The sequence below is a fragment of the Bubalus kerabau genome, chromosome 11 (genome assembly GCF_029407905.1).
Source record: "Bubalus kerabau isolate K-KA32 ecotype Philippines breed swamp buffalo chromosome 11, PCC_UOA_SB_1v2, whole genome shotgun sequence".
Classification (NCBI taxonomy): domain Eukaryota; kingdom Metazoa; phylum Chordata; class Mammalia; order Artiodactyla; family Bovidae; genus Bubalus; species Bubalus kerabau.
In genome coordinates this window covers 25,414,132-25,440,886 of record NC_073634.1, presented here as the reverse complement: position 1 = coordinate 25,440,886, position 26,755 = coordinate 25,414,132, and the positions used below count along the sequence as shown (strand labels likewise).

The window sequence follows — 26,755 nt, the reverse complement described above, 5'->3', positions numbered from 1 at the left end:
TCACATAAGAGATGTTCCAGGTGCTTTTTTTTTTTTTTTTAATGCTCCACTGCTCTTTGTAAGGTGCACACTTTTAAGTATAATACAGATGCTGATGAATGAACACAATATTTCTTTGTCCTTCTCCAAGACAGGGTAATTGTGCATCATACATGGCAGTCAGGGGTCATTTTTAATATTTAAATGACATCTGAGTTGGAGATTAAAATTTATAAAGAGCAGTGAGATCCCAGGAAAAAGGATGGGAACCCACTTATACTTTCAAATGCAATAAAACAGATGGGCCTTCCAGTCCAGACTTAAGCATTAAAATATTTAAGATTTCCTATAATGCTGGAAGCCTACAGAAGGAAATTCTGTCTCTCTCTCTATCACACACACACACACACACACACACACACACACTTTGCATTGCAAACTTACAGGTCATAAAGTTAATTCCAGAGGGCAATATCAGATTTTGTTTTTAAAAGCCTAGAATGTCACCTTAGGACCCAGCACCTTGACTAAGCAATTAGATAATGATGGGGAAACACCATAACAATACTAAGTGGAGGGAAATAATGATCATGACCATGATAATCATTACCTTGAAATATCCTCAAACATTTTCCAGAGATGATCTAATTATTCCCTTGCACGTCCCTCCTGGGAATGGTGTTATTATTTCCATCTTGAAGACAAATATAATATCTGCTCTTGATTTATAAGTGTCATTTTTTATGAGAAGCTTCATTATTTGTTTTCTTTTCATCTTCACAATATGAGACTTAGACACCCGAAAATTAACTTCGTAGAGTTAGAGGCAGAATGATCTGTGTTTGTATGAATGATTGATTAAAATCTAGTGTTTTCCAAACTGTTTTAGTCATGCATGCTTGATGTGAGCATAATAAGTTGCTTCCGTCATGTCCAACTCTTTGCAACCCTATGCCTGCCAAGTTCCTCTCTCCATGGAACTCTCCTGGCAAGAATCCTGGGGTGGATTGCCATGCCCTCCACCAAGGGGTCTTCCCAACCCAGGAATCGAACCTGTATCTCTTATGTCTTCTGCGTTGGCAGGTGGGTTCTTGACCATTCACAGCACCTGGGAATCATGTTCCCTATAAAATCATAAAATCTTTACAAATATAGAAATTTTGAAGAATCAGATACAAAAATATAATTAAAAGGTCTAGTGCTTTTTCTGAGCTTTCCTAGCGTACATGCAGGGCACCCCCTCCCCCCCGCCCCACACACACCAGAACTTTAGATTGGGAAGTAGGGAGAAGAGGAGGTAGAGAAATTTTTCTGCCCCTCCCCTCAAATAAGACCTGACAGCTGCAACTCTCGCAGTGAGTTTCACCTGAAACTCAAGTGGAGGGTAAGAGGGAAATGGGAAGAAAGGTGAAATGAAATGGAACTCAAAGTCAAATCCATTTCACTTGCCTTCACTAATCAAGGTTATTTTATGACTTGCAAGTTCTCCAAATAGCATAAACAATAGGTGCTTGCCTGAGATGTTTTAGGCTGTGTCTAGTTGGAACTGAGCTGGTTAACACTGGATGGGACCACTGACCCTCCAATTGGGCATGCGTGAGTGCCCACTCAGTGACCTTTTGAGCATTATGCCTGTGCAGAACCAAGATTACGGCATCTTTGTCCAATCACCTTTCCCTGTGCTCCCCATGTCCCAGACCACCTTCTTCTTTATTCGTCATCCCGTAAATATCCAAACCCTCTGCTTTCAAAAGGCAGCTTTGGGATTTGTCCTCCTGTCTCCTCACTCGGCTGCCTTGGGAATAAACCCTCCCTTTACTGCAAACCTCAGCCTCTCAGCGATTTGCCTTACTGTTCATAGGGCAAAATGAACCTGGTTCAGTAACAGTAGGAAAAAAGAAGAGATGGATAAGGAAACAAAAAAGGAGTAGGTAATCAAAACACTGAGTGGCTGTTCCCACCTGTCAGTGCTGTGATACAGGATGCTTCCAAAGGGGCTGTACAGTTTGCTAGGACTGCCGTGACAAAACACCCCAGACTGGAGCTTACACAATAGAAATGTGTGTTCTCAGTTCTGGAGGATAAAGGTCCAAGATGTTGCTTTTGATAGGTTCAGCTTCTCCCGAAGCTTCTCTCCTTGACTTGGGAGCAGGAAGGGCTTGCTCCTTGCTGTGTGCTCACAGGGCTGTTCCTCCACGTGCAAGTACCCCTGCTGCCTCTCTCTATATCCTGGTTCCCCCTTACCAGGACACCGGTCAGATTGGTTTAGGGGTCACCCTAACAGCCTGTCTCTTTAAGCCCCTCTCTCCAAATATAGTCATATTCTTGGGTACTGGGAATCGGGCTGAATCTGGAGGAGACACAGTTCAGCCCACAACATGTGCTTTTACTTCAAAAGATCTTCGGCTTTCAGGCAAGAAAGATATTAAAAATGTAATAATAACCATACAGCATAAGCACTGTACAAATGGTTGTTAAAAGATAAACTGAGGCACATTAAAAGCTTTTAAGACTTTATTTGACCAAACATGGATTCACAAGAAGCAAGAAGATTGTCCAGTTGGCTCTAGCTTAAGCAGTTGCCTTACTTATGACAGCTGGCTCTTTGAGATTGGTGGCTCCTCAATTTCATTTTCTCCGATACTAGTGTAGGTATAGGAATTGCTTCTGGCTGAGGTTTCGGCTTGCTTACATCGATTCCTAAGGCATTAGAGTCACCCTAGTGTAATGGCCAAGTGGCCTCCTTGGTCACTTGCTTTAACATGGTCATCCACACTTTCTCCCTCTAGTGAGTCTCACCTTTTTCCATCTGTGGCCGAGTCAAGTCCTCGTTAGTCTCCAAAGCTGATTCCATCCATCTGCTGCGGGCTTCTTCCTGAGAGCTTACTCCAGAGCTTCCAAAGCCTCAGACCGGGCTACTTTCTCTGCGGATGCCAGAGTGCGTCTGCATAATAATTTCTGACCTCGTGCTTACTGAAGAGTGACCCACTGCCTCTTTTCTCGTCCTGTAAGATGACAGATGACAAATCCAGACACGCCTCGTGTTTTGTGAGAGCCACTTTTCTCTCAGAGCTCCTCTGCTTTAAGAGGCTTTCCCAACTATGAGCTGCCTCAGATGGCCTCTCCACAGAGAGTCTCGTGAAGGGCACGCACATTGGCCCCATGCTGGCAGTCTCAGATCTTGCCGTCAGCTGGGAAGTGTGGCCGCCCCACCCACTGCCAGCTGCATTAGTTGGGAGGACAGTGGATCCCTGATGACAAGATTTTGGGAGGTAGTGGTGGCGAAACAAAGTCTCAAGGAGTTCTTTCCAAAGTGGCCACAGAACACAGAAATATTTATTAGACCCTATTTCAGGAAGAGTTGACATTCAAGAAGAGTTGAAAATATGTGAATGGGGATTATATCCCTATGTTGTTGCTGGTTCATTTGCTAAGTCATGTCTGACTCTTTGTGACCCAGTGGACTGCAGCACACTAGGCTCTTCTGTCCTCCACTCTCTCCCGGAGTTTGCTCAAACTCGTGTCAATTGAGTCGTGATGATACAGCTATTTCACAATATCACATTGTAAATGAAATCTCTGTCTTAAAACACTACTATTGTTTTCCTGACTTCTTTAAAGAGTAAGTTTTGAATTTCTTGGTAGTAGTATTTGATACTCGATTATTATGCATTGATAGTATCATGTAACATAATTGGCAAAATTGGTATGGGTGTATCCATTATGTAATTAAGTACTCAAATTGAGTCAGTCGGAATCCAAACACACATTCATTGAACTTAGCCAGCTTATTGCATATGCTGGAGATGAGATCAAACACTGAAGACACAAAAATGAACACGTTCCTGCCCTTGACAAGTTCACAGTCACAATGGAGGAAGGAACAGGTGCCATCTAGAGACTGGTTCTCAAACTGAGCATGTGTGGGAATCACCTGGATGACTTGTTCACACCCCTCCCCCTTCACCCCTCCCCCTAGTGTTTGATCAGTGGGGCCAGGAATTTGCATTTCTAAAAAAATTTCTTGATGCTGCTGCCACTCTTCTGGGACCATACTTTGAGAACCAGTGATCCAGTGTTACCAGTGTTGGGGGGCTATGGAAACTTTGAGAAGTTCCCAACATGGCCAGAGGGAGAGGGGGCAGGGGGCAGGGAAAGTTTCACAGAGGCAGTGATGTTTTAAAGAATAAGGAGAGAGTGGTTAGGATATGCCAAACACTGCTGTTGCTGCTGCTGCTGCTGCTGCTAAGTCGCTTCAGTCGTGTCCGACTCTGTGCAACCCCACAGATGGCAGCCCATCAGGCTCCTCTGTCCCTAGGATTCTCCAGGCAAGAACACTGGAGTGGGTTGCCATTGCCTTCTCCAATGCATGCATGCATGCAAAGAAGCTTCAGTCGTGTCTGACTGTGCAACCCTATGGACAGCAGCTCCTCTGTCCATGGGATTCTCTAGGCAAGAATACTGGAGTAGGTTGCCATCTCCTTCTCCCATGCCAAGCACATTTGGTTCTAAAAGATAAAAGTAAGAGAAAGTACATTACATACAGTTGTTTTTTTTTTTTTTTTAATGTGAATAATTCCATTTGGCCGGGATGAAGTTTGAGTTTGAAGCAGTTGCAGATGAAGCTGGAGAAATATGTAGGGCTCACAGGCCTCTATTAGAACATGGTCCTATATGAGATCATGTAGCCATGAATCCCCAGAGCCAGACTCCAAGCTGGAAAGAAAGAATCCTGGTATAAGAATTGTCAGTTATCTTTCATTAAAAGAGGCTTCTTTCCAAGCCTGGACATGACTTTCCTGGTTTTTGGGGAGAAATCCTTTTCATTTCTATGAAATGACAACTCTCACTGGAGGTAACATGGGAGTAGAAAGTGTGTGTTGTTTGCATATCACCAGAACTGGTTGGGGCTTAAGTTTTTGCTGCTGTTCCCTGAAGTATGTCAGTACCTTAATAATTATTTGGTTAATTATGATTGGCTATTGGAAAACCCAAAGCTTCACCTACCTGTCAGGCAAGGGCTAAAAAGCCTGGGAAGGAGAAAGTAGGAGAGAAGGGAAGCTGAGAGCACAGGTTTTGATGGAATATCCTCCATCTCTTTCTCTAGGGGAAGATGACGATGACGACGAATGTGGGGAGGAGAAGCTGCCCTCCTGTTTTGACTACGTGATGCACTTTCTGACTGTGTTCTGGAAGGTCCTCTTCGCCTTTGTCCCCCCGACAGAGTACTGGAACGGCTGGGCGTGTTTCATCGTCTCCATCCTCATGATCGGCCTACTGACGGCCTTCATTGGAGACCTCGCTTCCCACTTTGGCTGCACCATCGGCCTGAAGGATTCCGTGACCGCGGTGGTGTTCGTCGCGCTTGGAACCTCAGTGCCAGGTAGGGGATACATGCCTATGTGATTGCCTCAGAAATGGAAGCCCTTTCACCTTCTTGACCTTTTTGTTTCTGCGGTTTCAAGGTCTGCGCTAACAAACCCGGCCGATGAAAGACAAAAGCCCAAAGCTATGCATGATGTCACTGCCAGAATATTGTCATGGCATTTCTCAAGGTTAGAAAGCTGGTCATTGTCCTCATGCTGACAGGGTAGCATTCCCAGAGGGCCTGCCTGCCTGTCCAGAGAGTGCAGACTGATTTAATGGCTAGATTGATAGGTCAGCTTCCTATTACAATTAGAACTTTGAAAAACACAGCTGCAGAATCATCTTTAAGAACAAAATTTCTGTCTTCTGTGTATTTAGCAAGAAGCACTCACTGTATTTGTTGGGTGGTTTGGTCACTAAGTCACGTCCGACTCTTCCGAACACATGGACTGTAGGCTGCTGGGCTTCTTTGTCCATGGGATTCTCCAGGCAAGAGCGCTAGAGTGGGTTGCCATTCTTTCTCCGGGGGATCTTCCCAACCCAGGAATCAAACCCAGGTCTCCCGCATTGCAGGCAGATTCTTTACCGACAGAGCTGTGAAGATAAACATTTAAGACCTGATATGATATTCTCTTGACCCAAATATTAATGGGAGTAAATGAAAAATTAACATGAATCAGAACAAGGAAAAAGTCATCCTGACCAAAGTGAGCAGACCAACTGGACATCCCTTCATGCATTCCTATAAGGTGAATCTTTTTCTTCCAACCTACAGCTATAGCTCATTATGTATACTCACACTTCTAAGTAAGATAGCCTTCTCCTGATCATTACTTTGAGAGCCGTAATTTTCAGACTTTGTTGGGCATCAAAATTACCTCAGAGCTTGTTTAAAAAATGCAAGTGCCTGAGAGCCATGGAATCGGAAGGTCTAAAGAAGGGCCCAAAATGTGTGTGAAGCTCACAGGTGATTCACAGGTATATATCAACACATCAGAGTTTATTATAACTCAGGTTCTGGACCCACTCTCCAGCACTGGTTGACATCTTGACAGAGTTACAGCCTCAACTGACAGTAACAAGACTTGTGTCTCTATCGACAGAAAGTCAGTGACAAGAGTTGCAGTGGGCTTGGGAAAAGGCAGGACTTGCGGGGAAATATAGCTATTCCCTTCCCACTTTCAACACTTGCCAGAGCCTTGATAAAAAGGCTGTGACTTCTACTAACACTTGACATAGTTGGCAGCCTGACTTTTGGTTTTTGAGACTAAAAACAAGCACAGTTGAACCATGATTTCTTGATTGAGATCATTAATTGTTCTTCTCAGGTACTTATTATCTCCGTGACTATGGATAGATTACTTCTCTGAGCCTCAGTTTCTTCATTTATGAACTAGGGATAACCATACTTAACTTGCAGAATGAGGGTAAGGATTGGGAAAATGCCTGTAAATTATACAGCTTACGTAAAGCATCTGGGACATAGAAGGAATTGCATAAAAAAGCAGCTTTTGTGATTATGGTGTTGAATGGCTAAAGATGATCTGACAAGTATGAATCCAGACCCTTCAGCCTTGAGAAACAAGGGATGGGTGAAGTGTCCAGATTTATACTGGTCAGCCACAGCGCTTGGTATTACACAACTGATTGACTGTTTTCAGGTCTTGATCATGCTGGGCCCAGCATGGTTTAGGGGTCCAGCTGAGTTCATGGAGGAGCCGAGCAATTACGAATGCTCTTCCTCCCACCTTAGAGAGCAGGGCTGTGCAAATTCTTCCTGTTGATTGCTGATCCTCAGAAGAGAGTAGATTCCCCCTTAAAACCAGCTGTACTCCAATAGATGTGTATTTGGTCTTTAATTTCTAAAAATGACTAGAAATATAGCAAGCAAGAGGAAAAACTGAAAATATTCTTCAGTTGCTTTGTTTAGAGAACATGTACACAACCACAGGAACTAAGCATCATGGTCAGCCCCAGCTCTGTCTCAGGTTACTATAGGAAAATGTCAGGGGATCTGCTGTCCTTAAGGCTTAAGTTACCGTGCGAAACGGTACCCAAGTCAGTGCACACTCTTGGCCGTGGCACATTCTTAACCCTTGAGGAGAATATGTGCAAATTATGGTAATGAAGGCAAAATTAGATCTCATGACAGTTATTCAAAATTAGCCTGAATTTCTGATAAGTCAATAGGGCCTACCAAATGCATCTCTGACTTTAAAAGGGATTGAAAAAAAATGCTTTTCCTACATGAAATCCTTGGGTCTGAAAATGTTTTGGGGTGTTTTTCTTTTTTCTTCATTCATATCAATATCTCAAGGCTGGCTCCTTTTGCTATATATCAGTCTTCAAACATGGCTCTGTATCTCGTATTTGAATGAACGCTTTGGAACATATCAAAGCCGTATGATTAAAATTTCTTGTGTGACATGGAATGTGGATTACAGTAAACCCTAGTGCTTAGTGGCTCAGACAGTAAAGCGTCTGCCTGCAGTGCGGGAGACCTGGATTCAATCCCTGGGTCAGGAAGATCCCCTGGAGAAGGAAATGGCAACCCACTCCAGTACTCTTGCCTGGAAAAACCCTTGGATGGAGGAGTGTGGTAGGCTACAGTCCATGGGGTCACAAAGAGCGGACACGACTGAGCGACTTCACTCACTAGTGCTTGAAGTCTTTTGTCCTGCCACTTAAAAACCAGCACAGAACCCAGGTAGGGGTATCAAGAGGTGAGAGAGCCTGTGGGATGATATAGCAGAGTCATTAGTTGTCAAAGTGGTTTCCCTGCATTACCATAAATTCTTCCCATTGGGAAGAAGATTTCTTTGCTCTGTTAATGGGAGAATTCCTATAACTTGCTGTAATATTAACTGTGCAGTGTACTCCCCAAACAATATATTCACAGGTAATCTCACATGATCATATCTAAATAAACAGACATTCCCTCCCCCTGCACCTCAGAAAACTGCAAATTGTTCATTCAGCATCTTGTTCAATATTTCTGACTTCATCCTTCAATCCTGATGATTCAGAGAAGTGCTTGACTTCTTAGAGGGAAAAAGATGCTATTCTTCCCAAATGACAAAGCCCAGTTGCTATGGGAAAAAAACTGATTCTTTTTACTTATAGCCTACCATTCGTTGGTATTGGTCCTAGAGCCCAGCTCTTTCTCTAGGCTGACATCTTACCAGTTTTCCTAAGGTAGAAAGGCTCCTGGCTAGTGTTTGATAAGCCGCTGCCTCCTCTGCTGTGAGACTGAGATTCTTAGATTGTGATGGCATTTGAGCATTGAAAAGCTTCACTACTAGTCCTCCCGACTCAGGGTAGAATTAAATATCTATGTATCTCATTAATGGTATGTTCTTACCATATTCAAAACCTTGGGAAAAAGAGCTTATGACTTTGCAGAAGAGACAGAGCTTCTTCATACCAACTGGTAGTGAGATTTTATTATTAACCTACCAGCAGAGAAGGACTCCTGACAACCCTCAAGTGTGCCTGTACAAGCTTAAAGATCCAAACCTGTTCATAGAGGAAGAGTCTTTTCTCCTGACTCACCCTTCCCCAGAGCTGCCTTTCTGGAGAAGAAGGGGGCTTCCAAAACAGTATGCTCCCACCTCCTCATGTTGGAGTGAACCAGAGCCGGGTCTTCAGCCCTCTTCTTGGTCATGCTCACCCACTGGGCCATTGTCCCAGTCTCCAAGTCTTAATTACCATTGATACACCAGTGAGTACCAAGTGTACATCCCCAACTTCAACTTATCCCTGAGTTCTACATTCGTATACCAACTGCTTTCCTATATCCATACTGGATGTGTAATTCACAGCTGAAAAGCACCATATACCAAATAGAACTGTTGATTTCTACTGCCCAGGTGCTTTATCTTTCACCCAAACCTATTCTTTCTAGATCTTGCCTTTCTCTGGAAAACAGTGTCATCTTCCCAGGTGTTCCTGACTCCTTTGTCCTCATCCCCAGTGAATGTGTTCATAACTCCTGCAGATCTTTCCTCTACCATCTATGTTGATCAGACCCACTTAGCTGTCTCGCTCATAGTCATGCTAGTCTAGGCAACTGTTTTTCCTCACTCTAACCCCCAGAGTAGCCTCCTATCTATCTCCATGCTTCTTCTAGAGATGGCTTTAAGATGTAAATCAGACTGCATTTCTCCTTAAAATCTCAGTCTTTCTCTTGCACTTAGGATAAACTTCAAAAGCATCACTCTGGCTTACAAAGACCATATGATTTGGCCCCTGCCTGTCTGTCCTGTTTGCCTCCTTGCCCACTCTTTTTCAGCCTTCCCTGGTGGCTCAGTTGGTAAAGAATCCACCTGCAATACAGGAGACCCAGGTTAGTTCCCTGGATGGGGAAGATGCCCTGGAAAAGGAAATGGCAACCCACTCCAATATTCTTGCCTGGAAAATCCCATGGACAGAGGAGCCTGGTAGGCTACAATCCATGGAGTCACAGAGTTGCACACGACTGAGCGTCTGAGCATAGTCTTTTTACTGTCCTTCATGCGCCAAGTACATTTCTTTCTCATGGTTTCACTAGCTGTCTAAAATGCTCTTCCCCTTCATTTGCACAAGCTGTCTTCAGTTATGTCTCATCCTAAATGTCACCTCTTCAAAGAGACCTTCCCTGACCATGCCATATGAAGTAGTCACCCAGTTTTCCTGTGTTATGGCACCCTCTTTGATATTGAGTGTTTATAACTTTCTGGATTTTTTAGTCTGCTTTTGAGTATTGTCTTTGGCCTACTCTCCCCATGGAAATGTTTCATAGGAGCAGAAACCTTGCTCTTTTTCTCTATTACATCCCTGGCTCCTAGAATGATTCCTAGTTAGCATATAAATAATGCAATTACGTGTGTGCATGTGTTTGTGTATGTGTGCTGTATATATAAATTAATGTACAATCATTTACACATGAGTATGAGTTGGTCTGTCAGATTGCTTTCTTCATAACACCTTGTAGAGACAGCTAAGAATTAAAGTTAGAATCAAGGGAGATGAATAGTTTCTCTAGTGTAGCTTATTTTTGAAGACTAGGATATATCTGAGTAGGTTATTGTAGTAAGAAGGGGCTAAAGTAAATTTCAAAGCACTAAGCATATCAGAATGGAAACAACGTTTTTTCATTCATAATTGTGACTATGGTGGGAACTGTGAGCAGCAAGGTATTATCTCTTCATTCTTTTCTCTCCTATAATCTCCGCTTCCAAGACTCAGAACTCAGGCCAGAACTGTTAGAAACTTTAGGTATATTTTGTAGAGTGCTAAACAGGCACTTTTCAGTAGACTGGCATAAGTTCATAACCATGCTATATCACATTGCTTCTCTGGAAATACAGGTTCAAAATACAAGAGGATAATGTGCAAGAAGGAACATTTGGAACCTAGCCTTTTTTGTACTAGGAACCATCTTTAATTGGCAATCTTTTAGCACACAGTCATTTTACGTGAGTAAAACTTGGGTATATTAAGACAAGCTTATACATCAGATTCCAAATATGAACCTTTTCCTTTCATCTCTGGCTCCTTTTAAATCAAGTCAAATAGAAGTAAGCATTCTTCTTTAATTACACAGAAAACTCTGAGATGTTGATGAGTTTGGAGTAGTTTGACCTGAGTCCTGTCTTGGTCTTTCTTCATATATCTTGATTGGGCTTATGCCCAAAGCTTGCCTACTGCTCACTTCATCTTCTCTTTACTGACTGTTTACTTTTGGGACCAGAACAGTTTAAAAATTGGGTATTCTAGGGCACTGGCATTGTCTGACTTCTGTTTGCTTCCAGTATTATGATTATCCTTTGAGTTCTGTCAAGTAAGAATTATTTTACCCTAGAGATTTTAAGGCATAAAGGAGAAGGAAATAGACAATTTTGGAGGTTTTGCCCTATTTTCTACATGGAATCTTTTTTAAAAATAATCTTAATATCAGATCATCTGTCATTTTTAAGTTACCACTTCCAGACTTTTAAATACCATAGGATGTACATGATATAAAACTAGCTAAACTAGCCATTCACTTTGCCCTCTGATTGCAGTGTTAGTGAATATGAACCACAGGGGTATAGAAACAAGAGCTTTTTTAAAAAAAAAGTTCGGAGTATAGTTCCTTTACAGTGTTTTGTTAGCTTCTGCTGTGTGGTAAAGTGAATCAGTTACACACAAACATATTCGCTCTTTTTTTGACTTCTAGACTTCTACATTTTTTTAATTGAAGGAAAATTGCTTTACAGTGTTGTGTTGGTTTCTGCCATACAACAATGTGAATCAGTCATAATTATATGTATACACATATCCCCTCCCTCCTGAACTTCCCCCCACCTCACCCTTCTAGGTTATCACAAAGCAGGGTTGAGCGCCCTGCATCCTACAGCAAATTCCCACTGGCTATCTGTTTTACATATGGTATATGTTTTAATACTACTCTCTCAGTTTGCCCCACCTTCTCCCTCCACAGCTATGTCCACACATCTGTTCTCTACATCTGTGTCTCTATTGCTGCACTACAAGGTTCATCAATACCATTTTTCTAGATTCCATATATATGCATTAATATATAATATTAGTTTTTCTCTTTCTTACTTCACTCTGAATAACAGGCTCCAAGTTCATCCACCTCGCTACAGCTGACTCAAATTTGTTCCTCTTTGTGGCTGAGTAATATTCCATTGTATATGTGTGCTGCTGCTGCTGCTGCTGCTAAGTAGCTTCAGTCGTGTCTGACTCTGTGCGACCCCATAGATGGCAGCCCACCAGGCTCCCACGTCCCTGGGATTCTCCAGGCAAGAACACTGGAGTGGGTTGCCATTTCCTTCTCCAATGCATGAAAGTGAAAAAGTGAAAGTGAAGTCGCTCGGTCATGTCCGACTCTTAGCGACCCCATGGACTGCAGCCTACCAGGCTCCTCCGTCCATGGGATTTTCCAGGCAAGAGTACTGGAGTGGGGTGCCATTGCCTTCTCCATTGTATATGTGTACCATATCTATAGCCACTCATCTGTCAGTGGACAGCTTGACTCTTTTTAAAATTTCCTCCCCATTTAGATGACCACAGAGCATTGAATAGAGTTCCTTGTGCTGTATACAGTAGGTTCTCATTATCTGTTTTTACATAGTAGTGTATATGTATCAATCCTAATCTCCCAATTCATCCCCCACCTTGGTAGCCATAAATTTGTTCTCTACATCTGTGACTCCATTTCTGCTTTGCAAATAAGTTCATCTGTACAATTTTTCTAGATTGAACATATAATTAATGCTAAATGATATTTGTTTTTTTCTTTCTGACTTACTTCACTCTGAATGACAGTTTCTAAGTCCATCCTCATCTCTGCAGATGGTACCATTTTGTTTCTTTTTCTGGCCGAGTAATATTCCATTGTATATATGTACCACACCTTCTTTATTTCTCTGATAAACATCTAAGTTGCTGCCATGTCCTAGGTATTGTAAATAGTGCCGCAGTGAACACTGCGGTGCATGCATCCTTTCAAATTCTGGTTTTCTGATTCAGTTTTGTTTTTTTCATATTGAGCTGCATGAGTTGTTTGTATATTTTGGAAATTAGTTCCTTGTCACTTGCTTCATTTACAAATATTTTCTACCATCCTGAGGGTTGCCTTTTCATTTTGTTCATGGCTTTCTTTGCTGTGAAAACAAAAAGCCTTTTAAAAACAAAACAAAACATTTTATTTTGTATTGAGGTATAGATGATTAACAAACAATGTTGTGATGGTTTCAGGTAAATAGTGAAGGGACTCAGCCATACATAAACATGTATCCATTCTCCCCCAAACTCCCCTCCTATCCAGGCTGCCCCATAACATTGAGCAGAGTTCCATGTGCTATACAGTAAGTCCTTGTTGGTTATTCATTTTAAATGTAGCAGTGTGTACACACTCATACCAAACTTCCTGACTATCCCTTCCTCCCGTCTTTCCTCCCAGGCAACCATAAGTTCATTCTCAAAGTCTCAAATTCTGTTTCTATTTTGAAAGTAAGTTCATTAAAATCATTTCTTTTTAGATTCCACATATTAGGGATGCCATATGACATTTCTCCTTCTCTTTCTGACTTACTTACTTCACTAAATATGACACTCTCTAGGTCCATCCGTGTTGCTGTTAATGACATTATTTCATTCTTTTTAGTGACTGGGTAATATTCCATTGTATATATGTACCATATCTTCTTTATCCATTCCTCTGTCGATGGACATTTAGGTTGATTCTCTGCCTTGTAATATGCCTTGGCTATTATAAACAGTGCTGCAATGAATATTGAGGTGCATGTATCTTTTCAGATCATGTTTTTGCCCAGATATATGCCCAAGAGTGGGACTGCAGGGTCACATGGTAGGTCTATTTTTATTTTTTAAGGAATTTCCATTCTGTTCTCCATAGTGCCTGTACCAATTACATTACTACCAACATTGTAGGAGAGCTCCATTCTCTCCACACCCTCTCAAGCATTTATTATTTGTGGATATTTTTTGGACAGCCATTCTGGCTGGTGTGAGGTGACATCTCTTTGTAGTTTTGATTTCCATTTCTCTAATAATGAGTGATGTTGAACATCTTTTCATGTGCCTATTGGCTATCTGCATGTCTTCTTTGGAGAAATGTCTATTTAGGTCTCTGCCCACTTTTTGAGTGAGTTGGGTTTTTTTGCTTCTGTTAAGCATCATGAGCTATTCTGTAAATTTTGGAGACTAATCTCTTATCAGTCACATCATTTGTAAATATTTTCTCCCAGTCTGTGGGTTGTCTTTTTGTTTATTGTTTCTTTTGCTATGTAAAAGCTTTTGAGTTTAAGTAGGTCCCATTGTTTATTTTTCTTATTTCCATTACTAGCCAGTGAATCAAAAGAGATCTTGCTATGATTTATGTCAGAGAGTGTTCTGCCTGTATTTCCCTCTAAGTTTCATAGTATCTAGCCTTACATTTAGATCTTTAATTCATTTTGAGTTTATTTTTGTGTACAGAGTTAGGAAGCATTCTAATTTCATTCTTTTATAATACATGTGGCTGTCAAGTTTTCCCAGCACCACTCATTGAAAAGATTGTCTTTTCTCCGTTGTATATTCTTGCATCCTTTGTCACAGATTAGGGGGCCATAGGTGTGTGGGTTTATCTCTGGACGTTCTATCCTGTTTCATTGATTTATATTTCTCTTTTTGGGCCAGTACCATACTGTTTTGATAACTGTAGCTTTGTGGTATAGTCTGAAGTCAGGGAGCCTGATTCCTCCAGCTCCAATTTTTCCCTCAAGATTGCTTTGGCTCTTTGGGGTCTTCCATTCATATTTTGTTCTAACTCTGTGAAATATACCATTGGTAATTTGATAGAAATTGCATTAAATCTGTAGATTGCCTTGTGCAATAGAATAATTTTCACAATATTGATTCTTTAAATCCAGTGACATGGTTTATGTGTCCATCTGTTTGAGTCATCTTTGTCTTCTTTCATCACTTTCTTATAGTTTTCCAAGTACACTTCTTTTACCTCCTTAGGTAGGTTTATTCCTAGGTATTTTATGCTTTTTAACACATGGAATATGGGATTGTCTCCTTAATTTCTCTTTTGATCTTTCATTGCTAGTGTTCAAGAATGCAAAAGGTTTCTGTGCCTTTATTTTGTTTCTTGCAGTTTAATCAGATTTGTTGATAAGCTCTAGTAGTTTTCTTGTGGCATCATTATAATTTTTTTATGTATAGTATCATGTCATCTGCAAACAGTGACAGTTTTACTTCTTTTCCTGTTTGGATTCCTTTTATTTCTTTTTCTTATCTGATTGCTGTGGCTAGGACTTTCAAAACTATGTTGAATTATAGTGGCAAGAGTGGACATCCTTGTCTTGTTCCTGATCTTAGAGGAAATACTTTTAATTTTTCAACGTTGAGAATGATACTTGCTATGGATTTATCATATATAGGTTTTATTATATTAAGGTAGGTTCCCTCTGTGTCCACTTTATGGAGAGATTTTATCATAAATGAGTGTTGAATTTTGTCAGAAGCTTTTTATGTCTCTATTATAGAGATGATCATATGGTTTTTAATCTTTATTTGTTAATATGGTGTATCCCATTGATTGATTTGCATATATTGAAAAATCTTTGCATCCCTGGATCCCACTCAATCATGGTGTATGATCCTTTTAATATTGTTGGATTCTGTTTGTAGTATTTTGTTAAGGATTTTTACATCTATGTTCATCAGTGATGTGGGCCTGTAGTTTTCTTTTTTGTGTGATCTCTTTGTCTGCTCTTGGTACTGGGTTGATGGTAACCTCATAGAATGGCCCTGGGAATGTTCCTTCCTCTGCAATTTGTTAGAAAAGTTTGAAAATGATAGTTCTTCTCTAAATGTTTGATAAAATTCACCTGTGAAGAGAGCTGGTCCTGCACTTTGTTTTAGATGATTCAATTGTTAGATGAGAAAATTAGGGCTTATAGAAAAATGATTTGGCCACATTTAGGCCAAGTTTATATCAATGGTAAGTTATGGAATCCATATTATCTCATAATACTTAAATCTGGTATTTAACCACTTTATCATTACACCTGGGATTTAGTTGCAAAGTAAGCATGGCAGATATCCTTTCCCATATAGTTTATAATTTGGGGGATATTACACTTTTGCTTTAATTTTAGTATTTTCCATTTTTAAAATATGAAACAGTGGATTACATTCAAGCTCCTTGATATCTGATACTACATTATTCTCTGGCATCAAACACCTCATAGAGTCCATGCTTCAAAAAACTTCAGAAAGTAGTAAAGACCTAATCCTCTATTCATAGATTCTTAGCATTTCCTACATGTAAATTTGAAAAAAATTAGATGACTGGAAACTCTTAAGCATGTTCAGTTCTGACTCAGCTGGTGAAAAATAGCATGCCAAGATAATCTTCATCAGCACAGCCACGTGCTGCTAATTTAAGTGACCACAAGGGAGGTTGGGTCATTCTGACTCTAGCTAGAAGCTGCCTGTGATACGAGGTTGCCCAGTCACTGGGGTCAGTGGAGCCCAGGAAGGACATATTGGGGACACTATCTCAGCAGTCAGGTTCTGCAAAGACCTACTAGCAACTCTGGAAATCAACTTTCAATGTTTAGCAGAAGTAGGAGCCCTGGGAGCAGAATTTCTAGAGGTTACTGTCCAAAACACCTATCCACGCACATACTCATTCTGTCCCAACCTAACCAAAAATAGGGGGTCAGAAGGCAACACAGTAGCATACCACCCCACCCAAAAGAAAACTCTTCTCAGGGGAAATAGTACCCAGCCATTCTGAATTCCCCAGTCATCTGAGCTACCTTGGAGACAGCAGGAATCAGACTGCTTCAGTCTCTTCCTCTTTGTTCTACTTTAAACAGATTCCATGTTCTTATTGCTGGGCTTCAGATTAACTGTTAATAGTCTCAGTCCCAGAAAAGTTATGCAGAATCTTCTCTCAGTACCATCTTAGTGAAGATGCACCAACAGAGTATAAAAGAACAGGAACTTTAGATTCAGGTAGCCCTGAGTTCAAACCCACCTACCCCTGCTCACTAGAAGCATATTACTTAATTTCTCAAAGCCTTAGTTTCTTAAGCTGCATAAATGGGGACATGAAAATCTACCTTAGAGTTGAGGACTATAGGAGAACACCTTTGTAGTGCAGGATATTACATGTAGTTGACCTGATAAGAAAGTTAGATCTCTTTCCCCTTCTACTCCAATGTACTGATAAATGGGTTTAGGATTCCCACAGTATTTTTAGCTCTGCTATATTGCAGCCATTGAAAGAAAATAGAAAGCCAAGAAAATTCTTAGCCTAGTTTCATTACTATCCTTTGTTAAGAATTCTGATGATATGGACATCCCCAAATGTATTCCTGTCTCCTGCAGTGTCACTGACTGACTGTGAGGTTTACCCTCCAAGCACTGGCATTTCAACTCAGCGCAAGTTGGAGAGACAGTGCCACAGCTCCAGCGTGTATACATATTAAATTGGATGGTTAACATTTCACATCAGCTTACATGGGAATGAAAACAGAATTACTTTACTCTGAGCCAAGATTTCCCAATGGCCCTGGTGACAGTTCTCCCAAGAGGACCTAAAGGGCAGGTATATTTTGTTTTCAAATGCTCTAATATGCAGTCAGTTTCTTGGCCACCAGCAAAGGTCAGGACTGTTGACAATGGGCCCTCTGATCTGTAGTCAGGCCAAGAGGCAAAGATACCCAGGGACACGGCCAGGGGAGCAGCCCTGGTCAGCCCTAGTCACTCAAATGTCTTTCCATGGAAACTTATCTGAACCTCACACCAGTGAGAAGCTGCCTGGGGGTAAAACATTCTGTTCTTTCCAGAGAACTTTCCCACGAATGAGTGATGTCATTAGAATTGAAGGGAGCCTACGAAAGCAAAACTTTACAAGGACAGAGCAAGACGGAGGAAGGCCTGACACCAGATTTCACAAGATTTGCTCCATAAATGCCACAAGCACTGCCTATTATCCTAAATAAAAATAAACTATATGCAACAGGCCTAAAAGCGTCTTGTAAAAGCCAGTCTGGGAAATACTCATTTCCAAATTTTATTTCCATCCTTTATCCCTTTCGCTCAAAAGAAAAGCTTGTATACAGTCCTCTTAGTTTTTTCATTGGCCATTACAGTCCTTCTATTTTTCCCAAATGGTAGCACTGCATGGGCACCTGGTCCTGTGCACCAGGCCAGGGAGAGACCAGGATGATAAAAAGGGTGTCGTCTAGCAGGAGGTGGTCCAGAGAGTAGGGGTTCTCGGCGTGTGTCAGGCTTCACCTGAAGCTTTGCAGCCTTAGGATCAGGGTCCCAACCTCACACGACCTGCCTTCACTGAGTTCCACAACGACCACAGTGTAAGAAAGGGAGTTAAAAAATATTTCATCCTACTCTTAACTGGGCCTTTTTATAAACTCTAGGTCAGCCAAATAAGAACACCTGGCAGGAATACCATACTATTGAGGGGCGTGTGTGTGTGTGTGTGTGTGTGTGTGTGTGTGTTTTGTGCCTGAAGACTTGGTGTTGTGGATATGCATTGCAGACAAATGTAAACTTTTTTCCAGCTCAAGTTGTATTCCAAAGAGAGCAAGCATCAAGTATAAGGAAAGCATATTAGGAATATTCACTCCATGGGGGTTAGCAGAAGTGTGGGTCTCTACTGAATGACCAGTAAACAATGTACAGGTGAAGACTCTCATTTCTCCCTTTGCACATTTGAAAATAAGATAATGCAAGTGACAGTTTTCAAGGGCCACTCTTTAATTTTTTTTTCTTTCAAATTCAGGCCCCAGACTGCATTTTTAAGCAACTTTATTGAGGCGTTATTCACATACCATAAAATTGGTATGTGAAGTAAACAATTCAGTGATTTTTTTTTCTGTAAATTTACTATGTTGTGCAACTATTACCCTGATCCAGTTTTAGAATGTTTCATTACCACAGTAAGAGCCCTCATGCCCCTATACAGGTAATCTCCATTTCCACCTCCAGCCCCAAATAACTGCTAATGTACATTCTGACTGCACAAAGTTGTCTTTTCTCAATATTTAACAAAGACCAATTTTAGCATAAAAATGTCATGGATTCTCTATATGATAGTAATTATACTTGTTATACATAATGTTAGGGATGCACCATGGAGTCTATAGGATTTATGATTTTTGTTTTATTCATTACACAATCTCTACAGACATGTACAGTCTATGCATGTGAGATGTTTCTGGTCTTCATTGCTTTGTGCATATATGAATTTGTGTGCCTTTTAAAACAACTCGTAACCCTTCTGCCAACAGTAACTTTGACCTATATGTTAGGGATTTCTGGGAGAAAATACCACACAGTGGCACTCAGAATTAGCACCATGAACTTTGAGGTTGTTGTTGTTCAGTCGCTAAGTTGTGTCCAACTCTTTACAACCCCATGGACTGTAGCACGCCAGGTTTCCCTGTCCTTCACTGTCTCCTGGAGTTTGCTTAAACTCATGTTCATTGAGTCAGTGATGCCATCCAACATCCCATCCTTTGTTGCCCTATTCTCTTCTGCCCTCAATCTTTCCCAGCATCAGGGTCCTTTCTGATGAGTCACTTTTCACATCAGGTGGCAAAAGTGTTGGAGCTTCAGCATCAGTCCTTCCAATGAATATTCAGGGTTGATTTCCTTTAGGATTGACTGGTTCGATCTCCTTGAAATCCAAGGGACTCTCCTGAGGCTTCTCCAGCACTGAAGTTCAAAAGGATCAATTCTTCAGCACTCAGCCTTCTTTATGATCCAACTCTCACATCTGTGCATGACTCGTGGAGAAACCATAGTTTTGACTATGCTGACCTTTGTTGGCAAAGTGGTGTCTCTGCTTTTTAATACATTGACCAGGTTTGTCATAGCTTTTCTTCCAAGAAGCAAGTGTCTTTTAATTTCATGGTTGCTGACATCAAATGCAGTGATTTTGCAGCCCAAGAAAATAAACTCTGCCACTGTTTCTGTTTTTTCTCCATTTATTGCCATGAAATGATGGGACTGGATGTCATGATCTTAGTTTTTTGAATGTTGAGTTTTAAGCCAGCTTTTTCATTCTCCTCTTTTATCAAGAGGCTCTTTGGTTCCTCTTCACTTTCTGCCACTTAGGGGTGGTATCATCTGCATATCTGAGGTTGTTGATGTTTCTCCCAGCAATCTTGATTCCAGTTTGTGAGTCATCCAGTCCGGCATTTCGCATGATGCACTCTGCATATAAGTTAAATAAGCAGAGTAAAATATACTGTCTTGACATACTCCTTTCCAAATTTTGAACTAGTCCATTGTTCATGTCCGGTTCTAACTGTTGCTTCTTGACCTGCATACAGGTTTCTCAGGTGGTCTAGTATTCCCATTGCTCTAAGAATTTTCCAGTTTGTTGTGATCCACACAGTTAAAGTTTAGCATAGTCAATGAAGCAGAAGTAAATGTTTTTCTGGAATTCTTTTTGCTTTATCTATGATCCAGCAGATGTTGGCAATTTTATATCTGGTTCCTCTGCCTTTTCTAAATCTAGCTTGTACATCTGGAATTTCTTAGTTCATGTACTGTTGAAGCCTAGCTAGAAGGATTTTGAGCATTACCTTGCTAGCATTGTGAAATTACTGCAGTTGTACTATAGTGTGAACATTCTTAGGCGTTGCCCTTCTTTGCACTTCATTTAATAATAAAAAATTAAAAAGTCCTTCAGTTAGTTGATCATAACAGTACTAAGGAGGCAAGCTTCAGCTCAGTCTCATCCATGTCCCAGCGTGTCACCTTGTAGGCCCCTTGAATCAGTTCAAATCCATGGAAACCATTAGGAACAGAGACCAAGGTCTGTAGAACAGAGGCACGTGCCAGGACCTCCCTGCACAAAGAATAACATGTTTTTATTAAAATGTTGTTACTGAACTTAAAGAACTGTGGGTTATAAAAAAGCATCATTTAATTGCCATGTCATGGGTACCGCATGAGCAGCAAAATGAATTTAAGACCCACTGGTATTTTTAGAAAAGGCAGATGAAATGCTAACTCAATTTACAAGGCAGATCTTCCATGTGACTATAGAAGAATTTTAGTATCTGTTGGGAATAGTGCATATTCTGGCTATGAAATCATGGTGCTCGGCATTTATACACGATGCCAGCTGGAACGCCATCTAGGCTCCTTAGCACACAGACCTCACATCCTGCCTCTTCCCAGGAAGGGAACATAAGCTATGTATGACTGTTTACACTCTGCTTTATTCCAGAAAAGGATTTAAATCTATACAACACTTTATATGGTTCAGCCACATTTTCTGACACATCATCCAGAAATGCTGATCTCCTTGGTGACCATATCTGATAACCTTTGTTTAACTCAGTACCTATAAATCCAGTGTTTTGTGCACAGGGAAAAAAGAGCTTATTTTGGTTCAGTTGTTTACAAGCAGGAAATTATGTGGTATTTTCTGCCCCCCCATCCCCTCCTCTGCCCTCTGAAGCCCAGGGGGCTCTTTGGCATGGTCCTCCATAAATTTCAAGCTATTATTAGGTTATCCCTGTTTAAGAAAAAACATGTGAGTTGAGATAACAAGCAGGGTTGCTGTCATTCCAAACTAAAATGATCCCCGCTGGGGTCCACACATGGGCCCAGCAGAGGACTAATTATACCTTTTCATTCCTGAGGTACAGTTGCAAAAGAAAAATCACTGCAAATGTGCACAAAGATTGTGAAAATGCCATTCTCTGAAGGATTCTAGGCATGGTGATGCTTCAGAGGGTTGACATACGGCAAACCAGAGCCCCTAAACTAACCCACTTGTCAAACGAGAGAGGCCCCCGGCTCAGAGGAGGTCGGGACTCAGTGTGAAGTTGCATTAGAAGTGGTTCCAGGCACTGCCTGCCCTTACATTCAAGCTTCTGGAGTTGCCACATTTTGGGAGAAAGGGGACAAACCACACACGAGAACCTGACGTCAATAACTTCTTGTCCTGACAGTAAGAATTAAGTTCAATTCAGTTGCTCAGTAGTGTCCGACTCTTTGCAACCCCTATAGACTGCAGCATGCCAGGCTTCCCTGTCCATCACCAACTCCCGGAGTTTGCTCAAACTCATGTCCGTCGAGCCGGTGATGCCATCCAACCGTCTCATTCTCTGTTGTCCCCTTCTCCTCCTACCTTCAGTCTTTCCCAGCATCAAGGTCTTTTCCAATGAGTCAGCTCTTCGCATCAGGTGGCCAAAGTATTGGAACTTCAGCATGACTTCTTCCAATAAATATTCAGGACTGATTTCCTTTAGGATTGACTGGTTTGATCTCCAGTAAGAATTAGGGGACCAATATTATCAGATCTTCCATTTAAAAGGATGACTGACTACACTGGAAAACAGACTACAGACTGGCAGGAGAGGAAGACTCGTTGAAGAGAAGCTAGAGGGTACAGCAGTAATGCAGCCAGGATTCAGACCCAGTTATATCCCATTAGAGCTGTTCTAGCAAAAAGTACCGTGGCTTCCATTGCTTGGCAGCAATCAGTTCAGTTCAGTTCAGTCGCTCAGTCGTGTCTGACTCTTTGCGACCCCATGCACACCAGGCCTCCCTGTCCATCACCAACTCCCGGAGTTCACTCAGACTCACGTCCATCGAGTCCCTGATGCCATCCAGCCATCTCATCCTCTGTCAGCCCCTTCTCCTCCTGCCCCCAATCCCTCCCAGCATCAGAGTCTTTTCCAATGAGTCAACTACTTCACATGAGGTGGCCAAAGTACTGGAGTTTCAGCTTTAGCATCATTCCTTCCAAAGAAATCCCAGGGCTGATCTCCTTCAGAGTGGACTGGTTGGGTCTCCTTGCAGTCCAAGGGACTCTCAAGAGTCTTTTCCAACACCACAGTTCAAAAGCATCAATTCTTCAGCGCTCAGCCTTCTTCACAGTCCAACTCTCACATCCATACATGACTACTGGAAAAACCATAGCTTTGACTAGACGGACCTTTGTTGGCAAAGTAATGTCTCTGCTTTTGAATATGCTATCTAGGTTGATCATAACTTTCCTTCCAAGGAGTAAGTGTCTTTTAATTTCATGGCTGCAGTCACCATCTACAGTGATTTTGGAGCCCCAAAAAATAAAGTCTGATACTATTTCCACTGTTTCCCCATCTATTTCCCATGAAGTGATGGGACCAGATGCCATGATCTTCGTTTTCTGAATGTTGAGCTTTAAGCCAACTTTTTCACTCTCTACTTTCACTTTCATCAAGAGGCTTTTGAGTTCCTCTTCCCTTTCTGCCATAAGGGTGATGTCATCTGCATATCTGAGGTGATTGATATTTCTCCCGGCAATCTTGATTCCAGCACAGTATTGGCAGCAATACTGTGGCTCAAATGTTTTAAGAATTAAAACAAAGGAAGTGATATGATGTAGTGGCAAGACATAGGCCTCAGAGCCATTCTGTCTTTGTTTTCATTCATTTATACTACAAATATTTAGTGAACATACCCTAAGTGCTAAGACCTGTTCTACTTGGGGTCAGAGGGATTAATAAAAGACAGATGTTGAATCCCGTGAAGTCAGATACTTAAAAACATGATAATATTCAGATACCAATAGGATGAATATTGTTAAGAAAATAAAGCAGGATCATGGAATTGGGGGGGGGATGGTATTTTAATAAGATAGTATATCTCCTGGTACCACTGATAGTTGGCAAGTCACCCCATCTTTAAGCCTATGGTTCTCCCTTTGCCGACTTACCCAGACAGTTCTAATCTTAGAAACTGTGAAAAAGTATTGCTTTTCCTTGGACCCCACTTCAGATAATGCCTTTGAATTATCTGCTGTTTTCCTCTTCTCTCTGGCAGCTAGTATTCTCATGTCACCCCAGTCTATCTGTTCTGACCAGATAAGACCACAGTACCCTGGATGTTTCTTCCCAACACCTTTCTCCTCTCATCCCAAATATTCCGGGTTAGTTATTGTTGCCAACCAGGGTTCTTGGCCTCGTCAATCAACAGAAATTGATCAGAGGCCAGACAAGAAATTCAGGCAAGGCTTTACTGGGGTACCTGCTGCAGCAGGGGGCAGAGAGAACAAACAACAGGCTCCCTTGCTTACTCACTGAAGTTAGGGTGAGCTGGTCCTTCTCTGGGATGAGGGTAGTGGTGTGTCCGGAAGTTGGGTCAGACAGGTGACTTGGGTGGTTTGCCCGCCCCTTTGGTGGTGTTGTATGCAGGGGGCGGGGGGCATGTATATACCCTGCTTATGCTCCAGGCCTATCAGAAGTAGCATTTGGGCTTTTTTATCTTTTTGTATCGTCCATAATTTTCCTCAACTGTACATGCATATAATTATTTTTGGCCCCTTATAGTTTCTTTGTATCTTGTTACTTGAGATGTTTGTCCAGGTGTTAGCACTGCAGCAAAGGTCGCAGGTCCCAGCCTGTGTTACGGTGACTGGAGGTGAAGTGAAAGTCAGTCGGTCATGCCCTACTCTTTGCGACCCCATGGACTATACAGACCATGGAATTCTCCAGGCCAGAATACTTGGAATGGGTGGCCATTCCCTTATGCAAGGGATCTTCCCACCCCGGGGATTGAACCCAGGTCTCTCGCATTGCAGGCAGATTCTTTACCAGCTGAGCCACAAGGGAAGCCTTGGATATTCGAGGGAATACTTGAATATTATGACTGGAATATTCAATAAATGACCCACACCAAGGTATCAATGATTAATGATTTCATGAGGCCAGAGCGTTGCATTGAACACAAAACAGTAATACATTTGAATAGCTTCATTGTTCAGAAGGTACATTTGTATAATTATCTCTTTGATATCCCAGCAGCCTTGGGAGTTGGGCAGTCTCATTATGTGAGGTTTCAACATGGGGTAAAATGTCACAAGAACAGGATTTGATCAAGGATCCTAGGAACAAGACCGCAGCATGAAGACCTGGGCACAGGCATCACAGAATGTAGGTTCTAAGCCCGCCTTCTGCATTCACAGCTCATCCACCCTAGAGAACTTCAGTTTCCTCCCCTGAAAAAAATCGTGGGGCTGATGGTACTCCTCCCAGCCACCATCCCACCTCCAAATTGTTCAGAAGAATCAGTAGTGTAACATCTGTGGAAGTGCTTTAAAAATTGTAAGCTGTTGTACACCTAAGAGCTATTTATCAAAAGACATTTATTAAGTACTAAGCTGTGTTGGTGCCTGAGAGAGACAAGGACAAAGCGTGACATAAGAGCTCAGCCTCATCGCATATTCTAGCAGCTTAGAGAGAGCCCTACCCCTTATTCTCTGGTCTTCACATTACAAATGACATTTCTAGTAAGAACCCAAGTACAAATGATGAAAGACCTGGGCCGACAACTCTTCCTAGACATCTCAAGGGTACAGATCTTTTAACAAGCTTGTAAAAAGTATTTGTCAGGTCCAGTGAATATGCAAAGCAATTCTGTGGGTTGAAGTCAATAAAATCAACTGTTAGTAAATAAAATATGTTGCTGTGACAGAAGATACAAAATTAAAAGAGGATTTTGGCCTTGCTCTACCATCCTTCATTGCTTGACAGGAGGGATTGGAAGGAAACCAATACAGACATATCTCTTCAGAGCTGGCCCTGGGAAGACTTTTACAGTGGGTGAAATTTGTTTTTTAGAATTCTTGTTTCACTATATGGACTGTCCTGAGCACTTTCTTGTCTCTGGGCCCTAGGTCAGCCCCTGATAGGCAGGAAATATCCTCTTCATCTCTTCCATACCCTTCCTCACCCTTTACATGTATCTGATTTGCAAATAATATGTGCGATGCCTTCAATCTAAGGATTTGAGTACCATATCCATGACTACTGAAAGAACCAGAAAAAAATCAACCATAAATCCCTTCCCCGATAGACTCCATTGTTTAGATAAGATTATGTTTTAATGTATCTTTAAGAGCCTTTTAATAACACAAGTACTAAATACATTCTTTGTAAATATAATAGGAAATAGTAATAAGCAAAGAATGCAAAAGAAGTATAATCCTAACATTCATTTGCATCTATACAACATTCTTGTATCTATCTTTCAAGTTTTAGTATGTTACATTTGGTTTTCATTTGTCATTTTAGAGTATTCAACCAAAGAATCTGAAGTTAGATTTCTATACACAGGAAGATTATTTTATCTTACATACTGTTCCCCTCTTGAAGGGGTCAAGGGTGTATGTAGTAAGAGTGGGACCAAAGACCATGTTGACAAGTTCTCTATTCCTTCTCAGCTAAATAACTGTACTGAATGAAATTGATCTCACAGTCACCAGAAACTTCCTTTCAGGGCCATGTTAGTTTTTCCCTTTATATCACAAAATGGGGTGTATGTTTCCCAAATTTGAAAGAACAGTGAGCAAATGGTAGAAGACATAAATCATTCATAACCTTACCACCTAGAGATAAACGCTGTTAACACTGAAATGAGTATTTATACATACATTAATTGTGCATACTGAACTTTATATTGTTTTGTTCTCCCATGACAATCGATTATTTTATGTAATTTATTTTTCATTGAGTACCATGTCATTTGCAAATAGTTATAGTTTTATTTCTTTCCTTCCAATTTGGATGCTTATTTCTCTTTGTCTCACTGCTGTGGCTAGGACTTTGCATACTGTGTTAAATAGATGTGATGAGAGTGGGCATCCTTGTCTTTTTCTTGAATTTAAGGATAGGCTTTCAGGTTTTCATTGATGAGTGCGATGCTAGGTGTGGGTCTGTCATAAATGAGAATGTTGAGAAAGTAAAGTGAAAGCATCAGTGGCACCATCAGGTCCAGCTCTGTGGGACCCCATGGAAATAAGGAAAGTTGCCTTATTGTTCAGGGTGGAAACCATGAAATTCAGGTTGTTGCAGCAGGCTTAGTGGGGAAG

General features: G+C 41.3%; 1 protein-coding gene across 14 annotated transcripts in view; it reads left to right on the top strand.

Moving 5' to 3' along the window:
* SLC8A1 (solute carrier family 8 member A1) overlaps window positions 1-26,755 on the top strand; it is a 463,546-nt gene that overhangs the window by 413,199 nt on the left and 23,592 nt on the right. For 12 of the 14 annotated variants that reach the window (XM_055539881.1, XM_055539882.1, XM_055539884.1 and 9 more), the window contains one exon: window positions 5,087-5,362. In XM_055539881.1, the coding sequence (XP_055395856.1) occupies window positions 5,087-5,362 (276 nt within the window). Of the gene's footprint in view, window positions 1-5,086; window positions 5,363-11,951; window positions 12,054-17,705; window positions 17,841-26,755 lie in introns of those variants that run through there. The other 2 variants (XM_055539887.1, XM_055539885.1) reach the window with 2 other exon arrangements.